Source organism: Alosa sapidissima, chromosome 10 (assembly GCF_018492685.1).
Source record: "Alosa sapidissima isolate fAloSap1 chromosome 10, fAloSap1.pri, whole genome shotgun sequence".
NCBI lineage: Eukaryota > Metazoa > Chordata > Actinopteri > Clupeiformes > Clupeidae > Alosa > Alosa sapidissima.
Genome location: NC_055966.1, coordinates 28,191,750 through 28,218,907, shown reverse-complemented (window position 1 = coordinate 28,218,907; position 27,158 = coordinate 28,191,750). Strand labels below are relative to the sequence as shown.

Below are 27,158 nucleotides of genomic sequence, written 5' to 3'. Positions count from 1 at the left end.
TGGCACGGGTATGAAGACTGGTTTGAAAAGAGAGAGGGAGAGGCTCTGTTTGAGAGGGGAGAGAGTTCACATCACAGCTCTGCAGAGGCTTCTGAGGGAGGTACTGGAAGGGCTTGATGTTAAACTCAGAAACTCCCATACACACATACACACACATACAGACAGACACACACACACACTCTCTCTCTGAACTGAACTGTGTGTGTGTGTGTATGGAGGATACTCCAGATGTGTGCGTACTTTTTGGTGTGTGCTAAGTTTATTGCGGTTGTGTTCTGTGTGTGAGTTGGTGCCATTTGTGTGTGTATGTGGGGGTGCCACCTCTCTTGTCTCTCTTTCTTGTTCTCTCTCTCTCTATCTCTTTCAATGTGTGTGTGGGTTTCTTTCTCCTCGGTGGTGCACAGTATAGCATCAGGCTCTTCCTGAGGTTATTTTCAGTGTGGTAACGGCTGAGTGTGCACATGTGTGGCATCTGGAGGAGGAAGGGGAGGAAGCCACGCTGGCCTGCCCAGGAAGGGAAGACCGGGTGGGGCAGCCACGCCAACCTCGGGCCCCTGAGCTCAGCAAAGCCACACTCAGAAATGGATCAGGTGTGTGTGACTTTGACGAGGTTCTCTGGAGAAGGAAGAATGCCCATCATGCCTTAAGACAGCTACAAAGAATCAACGCACACACACACACACACACACACACACACACACACACACAGATTCCTTGCTTTAAAGTTCTATAGATAATAGCTGGAAGTGTTAGGTTTATGTGGTGTTCTAAACGGAGGTTCGGGAGGAGCATGATGAAATGTATCACACCTTCAGCGTAGGTCTCTTATTGGCTAATTTGTTTCCAGCCTCCCTGTTCAAGCTGCGGCATATGGCTTGATCTCCCTTTCAACCCACCACCTCCCCTGATACCACCTATCTCCCTTGGTTAGCAATAGAACAGGGGTGCAGGTACTGTATGGATCCTGCTTGACTCCTGCCTGTGCAGTACACTCCTGCACAATCCCTGCAAAACACTTCATGACCTTGGCTAGAGACCTTGCCAAACACGCTTTTGCTTGCTTCTCTTTTTCGCAAATCTTGAACATGAACTAGTGAAAGATATTCATTTTATGACTTAAAATAATTGTTATTATATTTCGGCATGAAGGTGAGAGTGTTGCTCTGTTTGTCCCTGCCAGGATTCCGTACTGCTGGCTCTCCTAATGTCCTGACTCAATATAAAACTCACTGTTACCCATAGGATTGTGACAAGGGCAGTCCGTAGCTGGAGAAGTTTAATTGTTATCTGTTATTATAGCCTAAGTGGCTATGTTTAGAATATGACATTACTTAAAAGCTCAGTCATGGAAATAGGACAGAGCACATTCCTTGTGGTCAGTGAGGTATCTTCTGTTGTTGAGTTTCACCCACACATGTAATGAATTGGTGTAAAACAAATTGTATTGTCATACATACATATTGTCATTACTTTCTCAGTGTTTTTGCCAAGTGGATTACCACCCAGAATGGCAGTACATTTTGCGAATTTGGAAATGCAGACTTATTCCTGGAAATTATTTTTTATTTATTAAAGTTTCTTATTATTTACTAAAGCCTTATTTCAAAGGACAACATTTCACACTTCATATATTATACTTATAGGCTAATTGTAGACTTTCAACTTTGAGTTGGTCTGAAAAGTGTGTACCGGTAATCAAAAATGTCCTATTGTGTTGGTTCAGTCCAAATGTAGACCTGCTTGTGCGTGTGTGTGTGTGTGTGATGAGTTATGTGCGTCTGCAGCTGTGGTGACTTCTATCTCCTGGTTGGCCTGGCGGCCATATGAATGTGTGTCATCTCCCGTCTATTTTGGGGAAACGGCTATCAGATCACGTTGCCTGAATTGCTCGTGGGCGTTGGGATTTCTGGGAGAGGGCGTGTCGCTGCTCTGCTCTTATCGACGCCCCCGGGACAAGACAAATGGAGACTCGTTTTAAGATCAATATCAGCAGACTTTTAAATGTTGTTTTTACAGGCCGAATATATCAGGGTGGGGAGTCAGTTATGGATGAAATGACATAGTTTATATTGTCGTTTCTAAGGTCCATTTCTGTCTCTAAATATAGGGCTTTCATCCAGGAAGGCCTCCATTAGAATAGACTGTTTACCACAGTGTGGAGGCCTAGCCTGCACACACCCCACTACAATATTTTTGGATCTCCAGTAGAGATGTTTGGAAATTTAACATCACAGTTACAGTGACTAAAATGAACATGGTTATTGGTATCATTGCTGTACAGTTAAAATGTGCTGAACATGTTCCTTAGCCTATACATGTGCTGAACATGTTCCTTAGGCTATAAATGTGCTGAACATGTTCCTTAGCCTATACATGTGCTGAACATGTTCCTTAGGCTATAAATGTGCTGAACATGTTCCTTAGCCTATACATGTGCTGAACATGTTCCTTAGCCTATAAATGTCCCCATCTCCATTGCACAGTAGCAACAAAACTCAACAGTCAACAGAATAGCATTGATATAGCATAGTGTCTTGTTATAAAAGTAGTTAGGCTAATTTAAGAACAACCCGGTGCATAGACTACGTGAGTGTTGGAGGGAGAGAGAGAGACAATGCAGATAAATAACTAGAACCTGGAAGAGGGAAGCTGACGACTGAGGCAATGAAGCAGACTTATGCAGAGTTTGATCTGCTGGTAATTTAATAAAGTTACAGCTCCTCTGACTGAAGTTGTGTGTCTTGCGTCTGCTTGTTGCTTACAATCTGCATTTGAAGTGAAGGGGATTAACGCTAGCCCCCTTCAAGTTCCTGTGTAGAACTTCACTTCGGTTCCTGTGTTCCTGTGTGGAACTTCATTTTGGTTCTGGAGCTATACTGACACACCGGCACATAAGTATAAATGCTAAACAGTGTAACTTATGCCACTTATAGGTTACGTAGATTGGTGTGAGGGTACTAGGCAGCGCAATTCTTGCTATGTGTTTGTTTTTGCAGTTATTGGTGAAATAGGTTAAGCATGGTGGTGGAACATGAAAGGATAGCAGCAGCACTCCCATGCTAGGGGAACTGGAGGCTTGCTGGTAGTCAAGGTAACTTCAAACCAGCTTTCCCCAGAATAACATGAACTAATTTACCTGTTGAATTCAGTTTTCTCCTTCCTATGTCCGTGCCCTCCATGTAACTACACAACCCCATCTTCCACTGAAATGATCAACCACAGAGTTATAAAAGTCATTAAAAATTCTAGGCATCAGGAATTTTACCACTATTTATCCCTAACTGGTAATGTTTGAAGATATTTTTTTATATATATATATATTTCCTTCTCTCGCTGTGTGTGTGTGTGTGTGTGTGTGTGTGCGCGCACGTCTGTGTGTGTGTGTGTGTATTTTATATGCAGGCAGGGCAGGTGTGTGCTGGTTGATAATTATAAAGGTGTTACTGGAGCGTTCACCTGGGGGCTGTTGTGGGAATACGGAAACAAGCTAATTGTTATTTGCTGATGTTTCTCTCTTCACCTCCTGTGGGGCTGCGTTCACACACGCACACACACACACGCACACACATACACGCACACACATATCCAACCACACGCATATCTAGACACACTCAGCCACACATGCACGTGCATAGAGGACAAATGCTCACCAACACGCGCGTGGATGTGCTTTTCCCCCCCTGCTGGTGTCCCCTCTCTGGGTGGCGCACCTGGTAATTGGTCCCAGCATGCTGTTCCCTTCCAGTCGTCCTGCAAGTCTGCCCCCTCCAGAGAGTTTGGGGACAGGCCTGTTGTTCAGCCCAGCAGCTGTGGGATAGAGAGAGACAGGGAGAGGGGTGGAGAGAGACAGGGAGAGGGGTGGAGAGAGACAGGGAGAGGGATAGAGAGAGACAGGGAGAGGGATAGAGAGAGACAGGGAGAGGGATAGAGAGAGACAGGGAGAGGGATAGAGAGAGACAGGGAGGGGGGTGGAGAGAGACAGGGAGAGGGATAGAGAGAGACAGGGAGAGGGGTGGAGAGAGACAGGGAGAGGGATAGAGAGAGACAGGGAGAGGGATAGAGAGAGACAGGGAGGGGGGTGGAGAGAGACAGGGAGAGGGATAGAGAGAGACAGGGAGGGGGGTGGAGAGAGACAGGGAGAGGGATAGAGAGAGACAGGGAGGGGGGTGGAGAGAGACAGGGAGGGGGGTGGAGAGAGACAGGGAGAGGGATAGAGAGAGACAGGGAGGGGGGTGGAGAGAGACAGGGAGAGGGATAGAGAGAGACAGGGAGGGGGGTGGAGAGAGACAGGGAGAGGGATAGAGAGAGACAGGGAGGGGGGTGGAGAGAGACAGGGAGAGGGATAGAGAGAGACAGGGAGAGGGGTGGAGAGAGACAGGGAGAGGGATAGAGAGAGACAGGGAGAGGGATAGAGAGAGACAGGGAGAGGGATAGAGAGAGACAGGGAGAGGGGTGGAGAGAGACAGGGAGAGGGATAGAGAGAGACAGGGAGAGGGATAGCGAGAGACAGGGAGAGGGATAGAGAGAGACAGGGAGAGGGATAGAGAGAGACAGGGAGAGGGATAGAGAGAGACAGGGAGAGGGGTGGAGAGAGAACAAGAAAGCAGGGAAGCAGAGGAAGAATAAAAAGAATAATGTGTGATGCCATGGGCATGCTTCTGTGTGTGTGTGTGTGTGTGTACTTGAAACTGAGTGCAGTAAATGTCTGTTATTGGTCTGTATGACGCAGCAGCTGACCATTAAGTGTGTGTGTGTGTGTGTGTGTGTGTGTGTGTGCGTGCAATGCTTGTGCTTTGTGTTTTGTACTTTTTTATTGTGTGTGTGTGTGCAATGCATGTACTTTGTGTTTTGTACTTTTTTATTGTGTGTGTGTGTGTGTGTGTGTGCAATGCATGTGCTTTGTGTTTTGTACTTTTTTATTTGTGTGTGTGTGTGTGTGTGTGTGTGAAAGGACTGAAGTTCAGTGTCTGGACAGAGAGTGCCAGAGTCCAGTGTGTTCCAGTGTGTGGGTGTGATGGAAGCGCTCTGCCCTGAAAGGCTCTGCAGTGCCACACCCTCTGCCCACGCTGCCACACACAGCTCTCTCTCTGTATCTGTGTGTGTGTGTGTGAGGGTCTATCCCAGTTCTCTCATTGGCACCCTGTTGACCCCTGTGGTCCCTGGTTCACAGATAGTGGACGGCAACACTGTACTGATACACGCTACTCAGTTTATGACTGCTGTTTAAACCAATTAGTTGATGAATTGCACTCAGCACAGTAAGTGTTTACAAAGCAGTATACACAACAGTGTGCACAGCATAGGCTACGGTTGCTGTCTGTCATGCTCGTAGTTCTGTCCAACACAGATTTGTGTTATTAATCCATGTCTTAGTCTTATTGTGATTCCCTGTAGGTGTGTAACAGCGGAGCTGGACTGAGGAAATGGCCTAAAAATAGTCCGATGGGGCTATTTCTAGTGCACTTAGGTAGGAGACCCGCCCATGGGAGGAGATAGAAACAGTTTATCTGGCCCTTACTGGGCGTGTGTGAGGATCACTGATAGTGCTGAGCCTGATGTTTATATGAGGGGAAACTAAAATGATGCAACTTGTGAGGATAGCCACTGTGTGTGTGTGTGTGTGTGTGTGTGTGTTAGTGCCTGTATCTGTGTGTGTGTGTGTGTGTGTGTGTGTGTGTGTGTGTGTGTGTGTGTGTGTGTGTGTTGTGTGTGTGTTAGTGCCTGTATCTGTGTGTGTGTGTGTGTGTGTGTGTGTGTGTGTGTGTGTGTGTGTGTGTGTGTTGTGTGTGTGTTAGTGCCTGTATCTGTGTGTGTGTGTGTGTGTGTGTGTGTGTGTGTGTGTGGTGTGTGTGTGTTAGTGCCTGTATCTGTGTGTGTGTGTGTGTGTGTGTGTTTAAGATAGATAGATAGATACTTCCCAAGGGGAAATTCAAGTTTCTGTGTGTGTATGCCCAAGGGTTTGTGAATGCCAGTGTAGTTGTGACAGAGCCTTGCTCTCTCACTCCTCTGAAACTGGAGAGCAGAGTCCGGTCCTGTTGCCGTGTCACCATAGTAACGACAAACACATGCAGGCATAGAGTCAAATGTCACACTACTCACCCCCACCTCACTGCTTCTGCTCCTGTTCCCTGTTGGGGTAGCCTGTGTCTGTCAGACTAAGCCCTTCTGTGTGTGTGTGTGTGTGTGTGTGTCTCAGCTGGAGTTCCTTGCTGATGTTACCGGGCGTCTGTCTGCATGATCCCTTTGTGTGTGCTTGTGTGTTTGCATTTGTACAGTATGTGTGTCTGTGTCTGTGTGTGTGTTAATGTGACCTGGAGTGTGTGTACTCTATGTGTGTGTGTGTGTGTACAGTCTTTCTTCAGAAGCGCACAGCTGCAGAATGGGTGTGGGTAAATATAGGTTGGCGTGGCAACGTTTGGAATGAGGGTGAGACTGGCATGATGCAGGGGGTCAGGGGTGGTATGGGGAGGGGGAGACAGTCTGCCTCTACAGGAATGTGTGTGTGTGTGTGTGCGTTTGTCTGTGTGTGTGCGTGTGCGCATGTGTGTGTGTGTGTGTGTGCGTCTCTCTGTGTGTATGTTTGTTCAGAGTGTCTGTGTGTGTATGTTTTTGAGAGTGTGTGTGCATGTGTGTGTGTGTGTATATCTGTATGTGATTATATGAATATGTGTGTACGTGTTAATTAGTCATAACTGTAGTATTTAGACTGATGTATAGTGTTTAATTGACACACATGAGGGCTGGGCTTCCTCCTGGTTAGCTGAGTTGGTACTGACTGTCCTAATGAAAGGCTTCTGTTCTGAGCTGAGTATTCCCCAGCTAGCCCCCACCCAGTCCAGTCCAGGCTGCTCTTACTCCTGCCAGAGAGGCCGGGCCAGCTGCATGACGCTGGTTTATGTATGTGTGCATGTGTCTGTGGAGCTGTATAGGGTCTGTATCTATGTGTGTGCTTGTGTACGTGTGTGTGTGTGTGTGTTTGTGTGTGTGCTTGTGTACATGTGTGTCTCTGTGTATGTGTGTGTGGATCTTTGTGTGTTTGGCCAGACTTGCTCTTGCTCTTATTCTTGTGGAGAGACTCAGGGCACTGCTGGGACAGGTCTTGTGTGTGTGTGTGTGTGTGTGTGTGTGTGTGTGTGTGTGTGTGTGTGTGTGTGTGTGTGTGCGTGTCCGTGTGTGTGTGTGTGTGCGAACTCTCAAGCCAGACTCATTCTTATTCCTGAGGAGAGACTCAGAGATCCTGGGGCAGGTTTGTGTTGCTTTTGTGTGTGTGTGTTTGTGTTTTTGATGGGACACTAGGTCTGATTCAGCCCTGTGTTGAGCTCTCATAAAGGTGCCTTTGTTCTCGTCAGGATCCTGCGTTTGACCCATTCCCGCGCTCATTCTATCCTGCGCTGGGAGGTCTTCCAAATCAACACACACAGCACACACCTAACACACACTCATACAAAACATTCAAAACACACACTATACAGTATATTACCTAACACATATCAGAACACACACATGTATCGACAGATACACATGCACACACACACATTAATTCACACTCACACAGACACATATGCAGTATACTGTATGTAGTCACTCTCACACACCGTTTCAGCATGGAGGTAGTGGCAGGATGCCTCCACACTGCACACATTCCCTTATGGATCAACAGTTTTCTGGTTGCCATAGCTATACAGCTCTGCAGTCTATGGTCAAGCATTGTATTTCCTCCAGTCCCCCAGAACAGCTGGCACGTGCTCCTATTTGAACTGTTAAACAGAACTGGGGTGAGCTGAAGGAGAAAATAATTTCTCGCCCTGAGCAACTTCAGCTGATGGAGAAAAGAAGTTCGCGCACTGAGCAACTTCAGCTGATGGAGAAAAGAAGTTCTCGCCCTGAGCAACTCCTTCTGTGTGGGACGAAAGGCCAGACATTCAAATGTGGCGTTGCAGATAAAAACATGTGCTGATAAAGTTAACAGTTACTGTTAGGCACACACCTCCACGTGCGTTGACTGGAGTTATAGCTCAGATACAGGCCAACCAGGAGGAACATTTTCTGTGTCAGAAACACAGCTGGGTGAGGTCTTTGGCTCTCTTTTGCTCCACAGGAATGGGATCTGATCTGGGGTCCATGAGAATGTGTTTCATCGCCTGTCTTTTCTGGAGGAAACTGGACTGTCCAGTTCAGCCATAGTGAGGGGGCGACTGACTGACTGAGTTTTGGTCTCCTTTGTGTTTGTGCACTGGGCTCAGTGTGTGTGTCATCATCGGTCCTCCCATGGCCTCTCAGCAGTAGCAGGGGATTAGCATCTGAGCGCTTCTCTATGCATCAGCAGAGGTGTAGTGGACTGGCCAGTGGAGTGTGACTTAAGTGACCTGAGAGGCAAGAGATGAATGTTTTCGGGGATAGATTTTCAAGAGTGTGTGTTGGAGTGGTGCGGCAACCCTCCATTTGGGATCTGGCAAGGAGGATCCATTCCAGACGGGTTTATTTTCTGTGCTTTGGCCAGTGCCCCGTTTAGATAGATTACTCCTAGTCAGTGGTCTCTGAGTACCATAACAATAGAGATCCTCCCCTTCACATTCATATCCCCACACCAGGACATTTGGCATGGGGTCATTTGCATATGAATGGCCATAAATCCAGACTGCTCTGGGACAACATAAAGGCCCATTATGCCTATGGCGAGGTAGTGAGTCTCTTAAAAATAACTGTCATTAGTTTGCACTCACTGCCATACACTTTTAACTTTGTCTGTGGATAAAATTATACTTGTCCATGAGTGCAGGCGTCCGAATGTAAACACTGCTCTAACACATACACACACACACACACCACACACACACACACACACACACACACACAGACACACACACATTTGTACACTGCTCAATCGGTCAGTCTGGGGCAGTAGGAGACCTTTGGCCCTTAACTGGGCTGAAGGTGTCTTGCTGTAATGTGGTATATAGGGAACATTTTTTCTACTTTACTGCACTCACAGTTTGTTCATTGTAACTGTAGAGCAACTGTTTACCCAACAAGCGTTGATGCTAATTGTGCATAATAGCCTATACATTGTGAGGGAATGTAAAGCCATGCATTGTGTGGCATTGTGTCCTGAAAGGCTCTGGTGTTTTGGTGCAGTTAGCTTACAGAGTCCTGGGAGAGAGAGAAGTGGGTCAGATCAGACGCCCTGGGACTCCTCTGTGTGTGTGTGTGTGTGTGTGTGTGTGTGTGTGTGTTTCTGTTTCTGTGTCGGTGTGTGTGTTTGTGTGTGTGTGTGTGTTTACAGTATGTTTTTCTGTGTGTGTGTGTGTTTATGTTTCTGTGTGTGTGTGTGTGTGTGTGTGTGTGTGTGTGTGTGTGTGTGTGTGTGTGTGTGTGTTTACAGTATGTTTTTCTGTGTGTGTGTGTGTTTACTGTATGTTTCTCTGTGTGTGTGTGTGTGTTTACAGTATATTTTTCTGTGTGTGTGTGTGTGTGTGTGTGTGTGTGTGTGTGTGTGTGTGTGTGTGTGTGTGTTTGTGTGTTCCTTTGGCACACCTCTTATCACCATTTTTTCTGCAGGACACACATTGAGGGACACACAAGGACTTGCTGGTCTTCAGTGGAAGTTTACTTTAGCACTCGTTACTGTGGGAAAGATAGCTGTTTTGCGCTTTGTGTCTAACAACGCCCCTTTGCTGTTCTCAAATCACTGGAACCCGCGCTCTCTCTGTGCTTATTGCTTAATTATACCACTGTGTGGTTGAACGTCCTATTGTGATATGTTCTTTAGCTTTAGATATTTCTGTACAAATGGTGTTCTTCTGATACCAAAAATGATAACCCTCTCGTTCCTGAAGTGCAGACATTTGAAGACATCAAGTTGGATGGAAGGGCTACTGTAAATAGAAATAATTATACATGATCAAAATCATGTGTTTACCCAGGTCAGGTCAGACAGGGCCTCACATCTGACCCTGAGTACTGTGGACAGCACGCAGTGTTCAACACTTTAACAGAAGCGGCATTTGGAGTGGATCCTCTGCACAGTCCAGGGCAGGGGTCCAGACAGGGTGTCAATTCAGACCCTCAGCATGAGTAGGAGCACATGGTGCTGCAAAACTGCTCTCATCTAGGCCTCTGCCAAAACAAGTCACCTTCTCATCTGTAAGAGGAGTCACCTCCTCATCTGTGCCATTGCCAAAACAAGTCACCTCCTCATCTGTAAAAGGAGTCACCTCCTCATCTGCACCACTGCCCAAAGGAGTCACCTCCTCAGTTCACCTCCTCTGCCGTGCACTTAGATCACTCTGTGTGTGAAGTGATCCTCCTCTCCCTCCCCAGAGGCTTAATGCCGTCAGGCGTTCAGGCGTTTGGAGGAGCTGAGGCGATGGCTTTGTCTGTGAGGGCCCGGCTCTTCCCCTGAGGCCTGGACGTGTTGAGTTATGAAATGAAGGAAACTGAAAGTGGCTACAGTGCCAGTCAAAAGCGGAGGGGAAGGAGGAGAGGAGGGGAGGCTGAGAGCCGGGTCGGCTCCATTAGTAGTCCAGTCGCACCGCAGGTTGGGCCTTTAGCATTGCCAGCTCTGAAACTGAGAGCTTTCTGCTCCCGCGGGAGAGCTGGAGGTCTGCTGAAGGGCTCTTTGTGTTTGAGGAGTGTGTATGTCTCATGGCTGAGGTGTGTGTGTTGGAGAGTGTGTGTATCCATGAGGGTTTTTGAGTGTGTGTGGGATGAGAGGTAGTGGCAATGTGTGTGTGTGTGTGTGTATGCACTTCAGCCCGTGAACGTGTGTTACATGTATGTGTTTGTGTAAGCACACAAGTGTTTGTGCGTTTGTGTGTGTGTGTGTGTGTGTGTGTGTTTATGTTTGTGTATGTCTCTCTGTGTGTGTGTGTGTGTAAGTGTATGTCTGTGTGTGTGTGTGTGTGACCTGAGAGTTGTTTTGTGACCCCTTTGTGGGAAACAAGAGGACTGCTCCCTCTCCCCCCTCCCTCACCTGACCAGATTCTTACTGATTATCTTTCCCTCATGAAAACTTGGCCCGCTCCTATTGACAAAGCATTGCCCAACGATAAAGCCCTGCACCAAACACCCCAGACCGCACTAATGATTGACAGGGTAAGGCCGAGGTCTAAATCCCGTGGCACGTTCACCAGCTCTCTGAGTCAGCATTAGGAACCTCTACCTCTCTCAGATCAGACATGCTCCTACGGTCCTCCAGCTCCTAGGAGAACCACTGACACGGGCCTCAAGCGTTCCAGACGAGACCCGACCCAGGGGCAGGCCTCTGCTGTGAGTTAGATGGCTTTATCTTGTGCTAATATTTCCTTAGTGAAACGGAAAGCAGGTGTGTATTAAAAATGTGATCAATCAGTGGAGCGTTAGCTCAGTGTTAGCCTGTGCTTGCTGGACACACCTAGATCCTGTGAGAGTGTAGAGACTGACAAATATTGACAAATGGGAAACATATCGTATTCAGCTGTCGAATATCACTGATAGAATGGCTTGTTATTCTTCTCTGATTTTACATTTTTACTCAATACTATCTGTTGTTTATTGATTAATGAAGATTGTACCTGCCACAGGATTGACAGCAATGTTTCTTGATAATTTGCAGAGGAAAATATTGGATTTATGGTTTTGGTATCTCCTCACAATATACAATATGCCTGGACAGTCAGAATGTCTCACCTTGTTTTTCTACAGAAAACTGATTTAACAGACCTTATAATAGGAATCTAACGATGCACAGTGAATCGGTTAAAAATCAGTACAAATGTGTGAACCGATTACAACCGATTGAAATAACCAAATAGATCACGATGCAATTTTTTTTAACATAATAGGGTCTAATCTGCTTTTGATTTCACTTGTTTGACATCAGACGTCACACGTGATAAAACACAGACATCCCGATGATTTGGTCAGATTGGTCAAAAGATTTTTCTAATCACGAGAAAATCGTATTGTGAACTTAAAATCGTGAATCATACTGAATCGTGAGTTGAGTGTATCAGTACATCCCTACTTATATAACCAATTAAACCGATGGGTATTTAAAGACAGACAGCACCAAATGAATCAGAACATTGGAGTATAATGTAGGGCTGAACGATTTAGGGAAAATATCTAATTGCGACCTTTCTGACAGATGTTGCAATTTGGTTTGTGATATCAATTGTGAAAGTCAAGCTTCAGTTCAATATTCACGAATACATTCCTTGACTTTGAAGTACCGGTAGTAGTTTGTTTATCTTGTATTATTGGGCAAAATCAGCGCTACTTCTGCTAGCCGTTCTTTGCATTCAACACACTGTTGCCTGTAATGTTTTTTTAAGTTGCTGCTTGTTCATTGTGTTACCATGACGTAGCAACTGCTTGACAATAGGTTTTACATGTTTACTTGTTTACACATCTCTTCTGGTAAAAGGGAAAAATGTTTCACAAATAATCATAATCCCAAACTGTATGATGAATTGCAGCCTTCCTGATTTGCTAATGGCAATTTTTAAAGGAACCGTATGTAAGAAATTAATTTCAATTAATCATAAAATGGCCCTGATATGTCACTAGACATTAAGAAATCATGTTCATTTCAAATACTTATATCACTGACAACAGTAGTCCGGCCAGGATATTGTCATTTTTAAAGTGAAGTTGCAGCCCTCAACTGATGTTGATGTTGTGTTTTGGCCTGATGCGCCACCCTCCACTTATCTACTAATCACAAAGTCAGTAGTGTTTCGGCATCCGGGTTGGCAACCTCAAGTCAGGGGGGAGGGGTAGGGGATACACCTCTCTACTCTATTGTTCCTCGTTGGTGGAACACACTGCCAGTTCCTACAAGGGCAGGGACATCCCTCTCCATTTTCAAAAAACTCCTGAAGACCCAGCTCTTTAGAGAACATCTCCTCTCATAGCAACACTTACAACAAGTCTTGCTGATCCTAGCACTCACCAGCCGTCTTAAACTGACAAGTAACTGTTAAAAACAGCACTCACTGATGCACTTATTCTTACTGTACTCTAATGCTTTTTAAATTGTCCTAAAATTGTTGAGAATTGCTCAACTTAAACTGTTTACCATGTTGTAAGTCGCTTTGGCTAAAAATGCGTCAGCCAAATGTAATGTCATGTAATGTAATGTAATGTAATGTAATGTACAGTAATTTGAAAGTGATTGCAGTACCAGTTTTGGCCACAATCTTACATATGGTTCCTTTAAATTTAAATATTCAAAAGATTTTGCTAAAAAAAAAATCGATCAGTTTTTGGAAAAGTGTTGGAAAGAAGAAGTATTTATTGTGAAACTACAGAACGTTAAATAAGTGGTTTCCTGAGATGTTGATCTGTAGGGATCTTTATGAGAGGTGTGGAATGCTCCATGGTGTTTTTAATGATGTGACAGTACATTGATTAGACCAGCCCTCTGCCAGCAACGTTGATAACAACAACAGCACCAATGCTCCTGTCTACACCCAACAACAGACAGATAGTAGACTGCTAACTGCCTGTATGGCTGTGTTACGTAATACTGGTTGATGCGTTTAGCTTTATCTTTAAGAGGGTCACCTGAGCCTGACTCCATGGGCTAAATGAGCCATGCTATGGTCCCACGGTTACATCACCATACACTCAGATAGCCATGTGTGAGTGAGTGACTGGTCATGCCTGAAGTGTGTGAGTTTGTGTGTGCGTGTGTGACGGTTCATTGCGGACGCACGAGTGTGTGTCTGTGTGTGCATGTGTGACTGTTCTTGCTTGATGCATGTGTCTGCGTGTGTGTGTGTGTGTGTGTGTGTGTGTGGTTGCTCAAACCTGACGCGTGTGTGTGTTTGTTACAGCCGTAAGATGAAGAACCCGGCCCCCCCTCCCCCAGGCCCCCCTCAGCCCACTCCCCGCCGCCTGCCGCGAAACATCGTGCCCGACGGTGGCGTGGCTGTGAGCACGGACATCAAGGAGAACGTCCTGCAGCCCCACGTGGAGCTCCAGCTCAGCCTGCCCAGCGGCGCCCACACCACCAGCACCTTCGATGGCAGGTGGGTGACCGCTCATGCTCACACACACACTCACTCACACACTCACTCACACACACATTCACACTCACACCATACATTTATACTCACACACACCACCAGACTCAAAGCTACAATTCTCCAATAATAATAACTTGAATCGGCCTTTGCAAGTGTATCACTTTGGGTAAAAGCATCTGCTAAATGCTTTCTATAAACTCAAGCCAGTCAAGTGATCTTGTTGCTTTGACAGAGTTTTAAGTTATATCATTGTGTAATGTCAAGTGTATTACATTACACATAAAATAGACTGGCTTAAGTTGAGTCAACAAATCCTTTTGACAGAGTGAGTGTCACACTGACATTCCAATCACAAGATTAATTCAAATACAGTATATACCATTGAATATTTGAACTACAGTAATGTAGTCATTTCTATGGTTTTATCATTCATACTTGCCAGCATCTGTTCAGCAGCACCCACACTGCCTGCACCTTTGATGGCAGGTGGGTGATCGGCCACCCCACTATCACCCACAAGGACCAGCCACAGAACTTAGCAACAATCAACACTCAGTTTCTTTGGAGGTCGCTGAATATCAATTAGCATGTCAGTTTATATTCAGTCACAACTTAGTCACTGAAAGTCTTGAATAAAATACATGTGTACATTGATTACAAACACGTGAGTGTTCTAACTTCTCAGTGGTTTGTTCTTGGTCTTGGTGTTGGATAAACAAGGTTTCCACTTCCTGCTTTCTACTTTCCATTCTCCTTCGAAGTCATATTTATTTGTGGCGTGCATGTCGCACGGGCTAAGCTGCCAAATGCCAGTGGGACCTTAGAGCAGTGGCGTATGCTGAGCTGGGTTACTGTACGCGGGGGAGAAAGTCCCCTACCGTCAGTGATCTTGTGAGGCGAGACAGGCAGCCCTTCTGGGCCAGCATTCTCATGAATGACACTGAGATGAAACCAGGTCACCACCACAGACCAGACTATTACATTACATTACTAGTCATTTTGCAGATGCTCTTATCCAGAGCGGCTTACAGTGATATCCAGTCCCCCAGGAGCAGCTTCAGTTAGAGGTTACTTGCTCGGGAGTGCAGTGGTGGTGGTTCCTGTGATGGCTCTCCAGATCCCTCACCACTAGACCACCACTACCACTGTATTTGCATGACATTCACTGAAATTAAGTGAAATGTTCCTCTCTTAAACTCCCTTCGATTTCTTTAAATGACCTGTAGTATTAGGCAGACTGAGACACTGGTTTTAATGTGGTATGTTTGTTATGTGCCTGATATTTAGAGTCAATAATATTTGACAGAGTCAGGGTAAAGGGAGTGGTGTTGCTTGACTCATAAAGAAGTTATTTTGGGTCTCTGGGTCGGTCTGTGTGTGAGTAAGAGAGAGACTGCTGAAGTGAACAAATATGCAACATGGTGGACTGTGTTTTCATAATTGCATGTGAGAACAGTTTACACCATCACAGCTTTGTGTAATATGTTTAAGAATTCATTTATGCAATTAATTACAATTGCATCACTTTGTTTGGACTTTAGGAATGCTTTTACAGTTACATAATATACATGTCTGTCAACTGTAATGTGTGTAGACGTGTGCAAGTCCAAACCTTTCAGAGTGAAAAAAAAAACTTGAAAAGTTATGGAAAATAAACATAGCAACCTGCAGTACTGGAATATCCTTGCAAATGGATGGAATAAAAAACACTTATGTGTCATAGAAACAAACGCCATGGCAACAGCAGGTCTCTGTCTTGGAAAGGAGAATTATATTTGTCTACTGTTCAGATGTCGAGCAAATGACAGGGATGACTTTCTGTTGGCAGATCTCTGAGAGCTCCCAGAGCCCTGCCTAGTGTCATGGGAATCAGAAAGAACTTGTCATTGTCTGACTCAGACCTACAGGAACCTTTAGATGGGAACCATGAACCGCCACTGGTTTCCATAACAATGGCTTTTCTCGTTTAACATACTGTGTTTGGGCTAGCCACCGCATTTTACTGTACATGCAGGAGTATACGTGACGTTCTGCATTCTGTGTGGCTTTCCGTCTCTGTCCCAGACAGTGTGGTGCTATTGTTGTGCTTTTATAGACCGTGAAATCGCAGTCGTCCTCTCAGTTTGGTGAACTGGCCCATATTCTGGAAACCCTGAACCAATATTCTGGAAAACAACTCCCATCATGCCATGTTCAGACTCTTTCTGAAACCACTGACATGACAGGAAATGGCTCAGCAAAAAACACACACACTTTAGTTTTCCATAGGGCAAAGATTTAGTGTGTTTTAGTTGCAGTTGGCTAGATTTTTTTTTTATCTAATACTCATTCATTTGAACATATCTATGTGAAGTTTTGCATTCTTATATCCAGTTTAGAGAGTAGAGTATAGAGAGTTTAAAACCACCAAAAACATTTTTGTATCAGAGCTTATCTTATGACATCACATGAGTGTGTGTACAACTAAAGTGAGGTGAATCTGCTCCTCCTCTCACGTCTCCCAAAACTGAGCGGCCATCTAGACATCAGGTCACATGACACCACCAGGTCATGTGACCTAATCACTTGCCGACCTATCAGGTTTGAAGAGGTAACCCTATCCCACCTTGAAACCTCTCTCTCTTTCTCTCGCTCTCTCTTTCTCTCGCTCTGTTTTGCCTTCCCTTTCTTCTGTCATTCTCTTTGCAGGAAAGCTCTTATGGACCTGCTTGTGGAGGTGTGTGGTCAGTACCACCTGAACCCGGCCTACCACACCCTGGAGCTGCTGTCATCAGAGGGACAGCCTGTGGCCTTCAAGCCTAATGCCTTCCTGGGCTCTCTGGATGTAGCCTGTGCCCTCATTAAGGAGCGTGTGGTGGATGAGAAGCTAGTACGGAAGCCTGTGCCCAGAGTGCCAGAGGTGAGCTCCAGAGCCATGCTAATTAGCATTGTAGCACAACCTATTCAATAAGGCTACTTAGCATGGTAGCACAGCCTATTCAACAAGACTACTTAGCATGGTAGCACATTCAAGTGAAATGTATTGGCTGTACGGTATGTTAGCAGACTGTATTCAAATTGTGTTTACATTGTTCTTTACATTGTCATGTTGCAAAGTGCATCATGCTCAGATTCTGGATGAGAAAAAAAAAACTGAAAATAAATGTAGTCTAAGTAGCGATTGTAATTATTTTTGTCATTTGTATTCTAACCTGTTGACAAACAATTTTTGTCATTTGTATTTTAACCTGTTGACAAAATGAAATTCTCATTCAGAATGTGCAGCTGCATTCCCTCAATGCAGGGTTCACCAAGTGCACGTGTAGTTCCCTTCATGTAGAGTAGTGTAGATATTCTGACACTGACTTAACAGAGTGATGTATATCTGTCAGCAGCACCAGTTTGCCTTTACAATACTTGTGCAGTACTTGTACTTGTACTTGTACTTGTACGTTTACAATAATGTGTAGTTGTGTACTGACAGTTGTTTACTGTCAAGTTTCTTACATTAGAAAATCTCATAATCGCATGATCTCATATCTTTAATGAGAGCCAAGATCATTTGATCACACTCTGATTTGATCACTCTGACTGCACTGTATGTACAAGACAGTATTATACTGCTTGTGGTGTTGTTGGAGTGAAGGAATTGTTTTGCAACAGGTTTATGTAATTGGAGTATATTAATTGTACTGGAATTGTACGTGTTATCAACTGTACGATGTTATGTTATCTAGTCTTTATTACGTAATGTATGTTCAAACGTGCAGTCATAAATTCACAGACACACAAACGAACAAGCATGGCCACAGGCACAAATACACATACACACACATACACACACACACACACACTAAAACACACACACACACAGGATTTTGTTGTAAAGTGCCTTGTCTTCCGTTGCGTTTGCCCTTTGGCTGCAGAGGAGGCGTTTAAAAGGGTCCAAAAGAGCCGGTGCTGAGGTACAAGCTGTCCTGTCTGCTCTCACTCTTGCGGGTTTCCCTTACTCCCTTTCTTCCTTTCACTTAGGATCATCACCCCTTCCCCTTCTCTCTCTCTCTCTTTTTCTCTCTCTCTCCCTCTCTCTCTTTTTCTCTAGTGCTCTCTCTCTCTCCCTCTCTCTCTCTCTCTCTCTCTTTTTGTCTCTTTTTCTCTAGTGCTCTCTCTCTCTCCCTCTCTCTCTCTCTCTCTCTCTTTCTCTCTTTTTCTCTAGTGCTCTCTCTCTCCCTCTCTCTCTTTTTCTCTAGTGCTCTCTCTCTCTCTCTCTCTCTCTTTTTCTCTAGTGCTCTCTCTCTCCCTCTCTCTCTTTTTCTCTAGTGCTCTCTCTCTCTCTCTCTCTCTCTTTTTGTCTCTTTTTCTCTAGTGCTCTCTCTCGCTCTCTTTTTCTCTAACGCTCTCTCTTTCTCTCACTCTTTCTAACCCTCTCTCTCTCACCTCCCCACGTCGGTGTGTGAATTTTTCATGATGTCGCTACCTTTAGTTACCATGTATTATTCCTGCTCTTTCTGGCTGATCATCTCTCTCTCTCTCTCTCTCTCTCTCTCTCTCTTTCTCTGGCTGAACATCTCTCACTCTCTCTTCTTTCTCTCAGTCTCTCTCTCTCTTATCTCTCTGGATTGGAGTTAGGATGGGATGAAGAGTGAGAGAGATTAGTTATCTCCTCATTGCAGTGAGGTGAAGGATCATGCCGATCACTCTGCATCCCATCCAGGATTTATTGATCCAATAAACCGTCTTGGCTGCTCTTCAGTCTGAGGCAGCCATATTTACATACAACTCTAATGTGTGTGCTTGAGTGAGCCATGTCTGAATATAACTCATATAAATAGGTAAATAGATCTTGGCTTGTGACTGTTTGAAAATGTAGTAATATTTAATATATTGTTGATTTACAATAATCGATTTAGCCATCAGGAACAGGAAGTACTCCAAATATGTTATGCCTGTTTTTTTAGGGTTCTGTTTGGGAAGCAGTAGGTAATTTCATGTCATGTGAATTATATTAGTTTGGATAGTGAATGCTATGCATGTGTTAGTCCTTAGTTAGTGTGTGTGTGTGTGTGTGTGTGTGTTTGTAATTGTGTTTGTAGGGTGGTGTGGTGCAACTCAGTGAGAGAATGAAGTTTTCCACCCAGCTCTCAGACAAAATGGCCCTCCCTTATAGTTTTATGTTATTGGTTCTCACTGGTGAAAAAGGTCATCCACTCCACTGTGAGTTTAATGATGAACTTCCAGCTGAACGTGCTCTTAGCACTGCATAACCTTCCAACCTGTCACACACATCTGTGAATATTTTACAGTGTGGACATTTTATACTCTGGTGCTGGGTGCTGTTGTGTTGTGTGTTGTGTAATCATGTACAGGAGGAGTATATTAGAGGAGAAATCCGGTTTTCACATAGATCTCCATTTCTCGAGTTCACCAAGTACTGTTGGTACGAAAAAAAAATATATATGTGAAAAATAACAGATGCAAGGCTGGTGTCTTTCCTAAACCCCTAAGCACCAAGGTGTCAGAAATACCTAATCTCAATGCTTACCTTTTAATCCTTGCAGTGCCTTGTTCATAAGGGCCTGGATTGCTTTGGGATTCAATGTCTCCAGATAGCTTATATGTGGCTGTGTGAGGCAAGTTGGATCATTTCTGTGTCCTTCATAGTGAGCATGCTTCTGGACTTATTTTGATGGTGTAACTCTGAAGGTTAAATAGATGGCGTTTCCCAATATAGCTGTGCACTTTGTGCATACTTTCTGTCTGTCTTTCAGCCTTCTTGAGTCCAGGCTCGCTAATGCTCTCTAAATGTCATCAAATGCAGACACAGAACACAGAGTATCTACATGCACAGGGCAGAGTCCTGCACGGGTCCAATTTTTTAAATCCGTACCCACCCGTACCCGTCATGTTTAAAACCGCATCCGACCCGTTTTCCGACACCAGAGCTAATTAAAATCCGTACCCGACCCGACCCGCATTAAATAAAACTGACACGCGACCCGTATCTGAGTCTACCACCCGAGTTAAACAGACACGTTTAAGGAACTAATTACACAACCATTAACACTGCAGATCCAACTTCAGCTGAAGTTGACAGGCCTATCCTACATGATGAAAAGTAGCCTATGCTACCACAATACAACGCTCGAGTGATAACTTTTTACCACTCTTCAAGCAGATGCGGCTACAAGGCTATCGCCACGCAAATGCCTAATTTAGGATTCAAACACCGCCTTGCACACACATCACTAAACTTATTAACAGCAGTAGTAGGCTAGCCTACATTAAATGAAGGAATGATTCGGTCATAGCCTACACCGGATTATGCATTAGCCTACAGTATGAAACTTTATGGAAATAGGCATAAGACGTGTGACACTATCCCGTTTATTTGAGTGCAAGATTGAATGGGAAAAAATGTGGCCTACCTTTTCCCACGCACAGGAGAAATCTCGTTCGCTTGCAGGGATGTCAATAGATCTCACAATCTAAGCAATATTGGGACATAAACGAGCATGCTCTCTCCACCATGACAACATGTCAAAAGAGTCATCTTTAGGTGTTCTTTAATCAATGTAAGCAGCCACTTTGTTCTGAAAGACTGCAGGCAGATCCCGCGCATGTGATTTTTAAAGGTGAAAGTATAGGCGTAAGGAGTTTTGGGAAGGCACGTACAAAACATGCATTTCAAATGCTTTTATCCACTTGAATTGCAGGCATATTATTTAGGATGTGTTACTATGTAGAAAATATTGTTACGTATGCACGTGATGTTTATGAAAGGCCAATTCCAATTTAGACCCGTGTCCCTATGTGTCCGACCCGACCCACACCCACATCCGACACAGTAGAATATTTTTCAGGACTCTGGCACAGGGGACACACATACACAATTGTCGACAACAGTTCTCCAGAAACATGCCATTTTTGTAGGTCTAGAAGCATTTCAGCTTTTTTCTCTGACTTGTTCTCTGAGTGCCAGGTTTTGATGAGAGGCCATGTGCCCCTCTGTCTCTCCTCTCTGCGTAGTGAATGGTTTGAGTCTCTGTCTTGATCAGAGGGTGACCCAGTTGCATTTGGCCCTCCTACCCTAGGCCCAATCTCTTGTAGGTCCTCTCCAGAATCAGGATCCTGTGACAAACTCATGACTTCTTTTCCCTGTGTGTGTGTGTGTGTGTGTGTGTGTGTGTGTGTGTGTGTGTGTGTGTGTGTGTGTGTGTGTGTGTGTGTTGTCCATATGTGTGTGTATGTGTGTGTGTTTGTATGTGTTTGTGTGCGTTTATGTGCATTTGTGTGTTTGTCTGTGTGTGTGTGTGTGTGTGTGTTTGCATGTGTGTGTGTGTGTGTGTGTGTGTGTGTATGTGTGTGCCCACATGTGTGTGTGTGCGCCCATCTTGCAGAAAAGCGTCCGTCTGGTGGTGAACTATCACCGCTCCCAGAAGACTGTGGTGCGAGTGAGCCCACTGGTCCCGCTGCACGCCCTGGTCCCGGTCATCTGCCAGAAGTGTGAGTTTGACCCGGCCCACGTGCTCCTGCTCCGCGACAGCGTCAGTCGCCACGAGCTCGACCTGGACAAGTCCCTCTGCGACCTGGAGATCCGCGAGCTCTACGCCTTTGACCAGAGCCTGGGTAAGCACTCACCTCCCCCACACACACACCTCCTTCTTTCTCTGTTCTCACACACATGACTGTGTAGGGTTGTCTCATAAAGCTACACACAGCTCTAATACAGAGTGTGTGTGTTCTTAAGTGAAGCTCGTAGAATTAGCCATGCATCTGGTGGAATATGAATTCAATTCACTTCAATACATTAAATTCAGTGTGCTTTATTGGGATGACTGTGCATTGTACAGTATTGCCAACGCGTTATTTAATTAATTGTAAAGTTAGAAACTCTTAAGACTCTTTAGTTTACTAAAGAATGTGCTTAAAAGTGTATTTACCTACAGGTGTTTGTACAAGAACAAGAATACTTGAATACTTTGGAACATTTTATTTGCGTGTGTGTTTTCTGTGATGCACTGCTATGTGGGTCTGTGTACTTAATAAAATACCTTTCCAGAGATGTTGGTATCAGTGTAAACAGAGTCTACATCAAAGGCACCATGCTTTGCCATGTGCCAAAATGTATTGAGTGAGTGTGGATAAAGGGTGGACAATGGACCAGCTCAATGTGTACCTTTTCAATGTGTACGCTGTCAGCCAGGGCAATATATCATCAGTTTTTGTGGAAGTTTTTTGTGGAACACATGATGTAGGCATATGACGTTTCTTGTTGTGTCATAGTGTGATGATAGTGATAGTATAATGATACTATAATGTTATGCAGCTATAGTATAGTAATATCATAATGGTATAGCTATTGATATCTCGGGATTTGTAACTCTTTTGAGCTACACACCTTATATTTGTCACTTGTTGTATCAGATGATCAGACTGACTCAATCCAGGGTAGAATTGGTCCAGAAATACTGGCTGGACATTGGAACATTTGCTGTGGAGGCCCTTACAGTGAGCACGAGCAGTGTGGGATGAGCATTTGTCATTGTACATAACCAGCTGCTTAGATAACAGTGAGCAGTTTGGGATGAGCATTTGTCATTGTACATAGCCAGCTGCTCAAATAACAGGCCTTATGTTTGGATTTTGTTTATTTGTCTTTGTAGGTTTTGAAAGGAGTCTTGTGACTTGTGTAGTTGTTTAGTTAACATTGGTTGATGGTTATCATAGTAAACTCCGAACCTTTGGGCTTCTCTGTAACATGTTCATGGAAATGTAATAGTTTTGATCATTCCACCTGAATGTGAATTATTCTGTGAATATCTTTATGTGTCATTTCTGTCAGAGACTGAAAACAGAATGGTTTTCATTTTGATTCGTTCTGAGCAAAAACATTTCTTTGTTCTTGTTCCAGTGTTCCAAGACCTCTCCTCTAAATGGTAACGGTTAGAACATTATAGAAGAACGGTTAATGTATATTATATAATAATGTTCCTTTAAAAATGGCATTGCCTTTACAAATTGATTTATGGCCAGTGGCACAATACTATAGGCTTTTTTTGCCCAACAGCCTTAAAGCTTAAATCAAAGCACATTAGATAGCAAGGCTAACTGTTAGCCTATATAATATTAGATCTTCAAAAATATCTCATAGCTTAACTTTAGGCACAGAAAATGTCCTTGCTATAAGCCCTGTAATAGCCTAACCTACAGTATGTGTGGTGCTACCAACTGCATGACAGGCATAGATACTGTATTCTCTTAGTGTCTCTGGTAGCCTATGTTATTTCACACAGTGTTTCAGTAATTTAGGGCTACATACTTGGAAAAGGCAGCAAGATAGTGTTGGATATGAAAATCCTTTTTATCAACTAGTAGGTCTAGCCTATTATACTATAAAATCATCCTATAAGGGGTCTGGGGAACACTGTGCGGGCAGGTGACTGATAGACTATAGACTAATATTTAATAGACTGATAGACTATAGACTAATATTTAAAGAAAGGTTAATCCGAACAATAAATACTGGGTTTTTTTGCCGGTTTTCGAAAATTGAAAATAGCGTTTTCACTCCAGAACAAGTGAAATTGATTTTGTTCCCGTTGTTGTTTTGGTTACGTTCATCCAAAAATTGTTTTCGTTTCCGGTTTTCGTTCTTTGAACCGTTTCTAATCCCTGATTTCTGTTGGGATAATCAGAGTAGAAGTGTAATAGAGTTGGTTAGTTAAAAAGGGTAGTTCCACCGGCCTTTTGAATTCCATTCTGGTGCTTCACGGGACTCTACTGCATCTTCATCTGAGTCCATGTTAGTCTTTGCTGCTGCAGCACAATAAAGAGTGTGTGTGTTATGAGACCGACTGCTTGTCTTTGTCCGGTTCCTCTGACTGTGTTGATTGGATGATGTGGTCCAGCCTACTCAGTGGTCTGTATGAGTCAAGCTCATCTCAGTCTCCCTCATCTGATTGTTTCCAGTTTTGCAGCCTAAAATGGCCTCCGCTCCTGCCCTTAACTACGCAGGTACCCTCCACTCTCCTCTGTTCTGTGTGTGTGTGTGTGTTTGTGTGTGTGTGTGAGTGTGTCTCATCACGCAGCCCTGTCAGTTTTGCCACAACCCTGCGGCAGACACGTCTTCAGAATAACTCTCCTCGTCTTCTCCCCTACTCTAACCACTGGGTGCTCTACGGTTTACTGATGCTTGTGTTGATTTTAAGAAAATACACATCCCTTGTTTTCATAATCCCTCTGTCTGTAACCCACCAATGTTTTTGTTTTGATAGTTGCAGTGATGTAGTGATTTAGGTGAACTATTCGTGTTCTAATTCACTAACAGGATCAATGGTGTGGATTGCAGTTGTAGGGCCCTATCTCGGCGATCTAAAACGCATGGTCACTGGTCCAGTCCACATTGGGGGTGGTTTTGTTATCAAACCTTATCAAACGTCAGGCGCCTGCCGCAAAAAGGCGGTTCTCATTCTCACTCACGGGTGTGTTTTGGGCATAACATCCTTTAAATCCTTTAAACCAATAAAAATGACACCTGTCATTCCCTTTAACATCAAACAGTGCATCGGTATTTTGATAGTCAGCGGCGGATTTGAAGGAATCTTCTTGCAAACGAGCCCGTATGGAACAGGTATTCCACTAAAGCATGCTTTACTAAAACCTAGCAGCGTATAGCCCACACGCATCTGCACTCATCTATTATTTGAACTCATTGGCAAAGTGAAACTAACTTCACCATGGTGTCATAGTAAAGGATAAAACAGTTATACACAGTTAATTACTTTCACTATTGACTGACAATGGGTTACCATCGAAAACATAGCCTGAAAAAAGCAACACTTACCCAATAATGTTCGAATGACTGAATAAAAAAAACCTAAGGATATTTACCCTGCAGAGGAGTTGCTGCTTACATCTTGTGACAGAACGTCTTCAACCGTGCTTCATATGCGGTTTTTGCTATAGACCAGGTTTTTCTTGGTCAATGGCGAAATGCTTTTTAGATAATCTTGTAAGATTTTTAGATAGGTTGTAATTGCTACACCCCTGAGCGCATTGTTCAATAAAAGAGATGCACATGGCGACAAATTCGAGTGTATGATAGGAATACGCTTTGCGTCGTGATAACAATATGCTTTGCACTGAGTTTTAGATCGCCAAGAAAAGGCCTATAGTTTGTTGGTGTGTGGAATGACTTTAACACTGTAGTGCCATCTGCTGGTAAGACTAGGCACAAGTATTTGATATTTATACAGATTATAAACTGAATAGGTGGTTGCAAATTATTCCTTCAGATGTTAGAGGGAGTCTAGTAATTCTTTATTAGGACCAGCTCAAACACATCACACCAGAAGAAAGCTGATGCCAGAACAGACATGGCCATCATGATAAGACAGTTCTGGGACAGCTCTGAACTTGCAGTTATCCAGCCGGTTCTCTTCTTCTGTCTGGTGTAGTGTTCTACACACAAGTGAATCTGCTGCATGTTGTGAGAGAGCAACGTCTTTTCTTATGTGGAATCCACTGTCTTGGTCTCCTTCCACTAAAAGTCAACAAGGATTAACTCAATGATAAGTCTATGTGGGATCATTTTCAACCATGACTAACTAACCTTTAAAAACCATGATTTCAACTAACAATAATATTGTTAACAACATCAATCATATTATTTTTGCTGGGTGGTCACCATGGTGATAACCCCTCCAGCTTCATATTCACTATGCTGATGCCTTTCTTGCTTAAAGTGTAACTCCGGAGTAAAAACAATCTAAGGTTTATTTATGGCAGTTAACAAATTCAAACTTTTGATTGAGAGCAAAATTACGTTAATTGATGGCGTTTTGAGCTAGGTCGTTTATTTGCATTATCACTGAATGGGCTTACATGTCGCTATTGTATACCACTAACAATGCTCAAAATATAATTACACTTTTGTGGTAGTGAGGTGAGGGTTTCTACAGACAACCTGAAGTATTGTAAACTTCGAAAGTGTACAGAGGTTATAACAAGACCTGTATCTGTAAGAAGAAAATTCCATGGCTTCTTGGTCTGGTATGGTGAAATCAGCGGGCGTGTCCAATCAAATCAGCGCTGCGCAGATCTGGCTAAACGTAAGGCATGTTTGTATTGAAAGATTCAGCCAGATCTGTGCAGCGCTGCAAGATCGAATGAAATCGAATCGAATAGAAATCGAATTATAAAATAGCGACGTGACACCTTGCCCTATTAGCATCACTGTAAGCCCATTCAGTGATGATGCAAATAAACGCCACCAATTAATGTAATTTTGGTCTCGATCAAAAGTTTGAATTTGTTAACTACTGTAAATAGACCCTAGGTTGTTTTTACTCTGGAGTTACACTTTAAAGTTCACCTCAACAATAACCTCCTCTCTTCCCAGAATCCACCTGCTCCACCCAGAGTGTCGGTGCTGTGGAGAAGAAAGGTCTTCTGGGATTCTTTAAGTTCAACCGCAGGAAATCAAAGGTGAGAGACAGCAGCCTCTACTTCTGCTCTTACATGACCACGTGCCCCTTCCTGGTTTACAGATTGACTTGAGAATGTTTCAACTGACTGAACATATGCCTAGACAAGCCTTGCCGTTAAATGCTTGTTATGATGGGTATATTGGGGTGGTGGTGGCCTAGTGGGTAGGGATCTAGCCTACCAGCAGCTACCGCTATAATACCCCGGAGCAAGGCACTTAAGCCCAAGCTGCCCCACCGGGACTGCCCCTGTAGTTAGTTCACTGTAAGTTGCACTGTATACGTGCATCAGCTAATGGTAGATAATGTGATGTTGGTGAGGAGCGTTTGTGTCTGGTTTGCATGCTAGCTGTGCGTTCCTGTTTCAGACTGACTCGCTCTCCTCCTCTGACATGGAGGAGGTTGATGGTGATGTTCATGTTGTTGAGAGTGCTGAGAATGACCATTATGTAAGTACTAACACCTGTCCTTTTAAGAGTCAAATTACTAACACAGTCAGCCAATCAGCATGACAAACTCTCCCACTGATTCACAAATCTCTCCTAATGAGTCCTGAAATATTTCCTGAAGTAAACTGATTACCACCAGGACAGGGCACAGCCTGTGATTTCGAGACTGAAGACTTTTGGGAGGACTTGATGGGAAGAGTGTTACTCTTTTCTCTTTTCTGACTGCTACAGTA

At 44.1% G+C, this 27,158-nt stretch overlaps 1 protein-coding gene across 9 annotated transcripts in view; it reads left to right on the top strand.

The window, feature by feature from the left end:
- The window catches only part of cobl (cordon-bleu WH2 repeat protein), a 48,851-nt gene that overhangs the window by 4,653 nt on the left and 17,040 nt on the right, over positions 1-27,158 (top strand). For 4 of the 9 annotated variants that reach the window (XM_042106838.1, XM_042106831.1, XM_042106833.1 and 1 more), the window contains exons 3-8: positions 13,821-14,015; positions 16,701-16,911; positions 21,389-21,617; positions 23,961-24,005; positions 26,392-26,477; positions 26,845-26,925. In XM_042106838.1, coding sequence (XP_041962772.1) covers positions 13,821-14,015; positions 16,701-16,911; positions 21,389-21,617; positions 23,961-24,005; positions 26,392-26,477; positions 26,845-26,925 — 847 coding nt within the window. Of the gene's footprint in view, positions 1-11,147; positions 11,269-13,820; positions 14,016-16,700; positions 16,912-21,388; positions 21,618-23,960; positions 24,006-26,391; positions 26,478-26,844; positions 26,926-27,158 lie in introns of those variants that run through there. The other 5 variants (XM_042106840.1, XM_042106837.1, XM_042106834.1 and 2 more) reach the window with 4 other exon arrangements.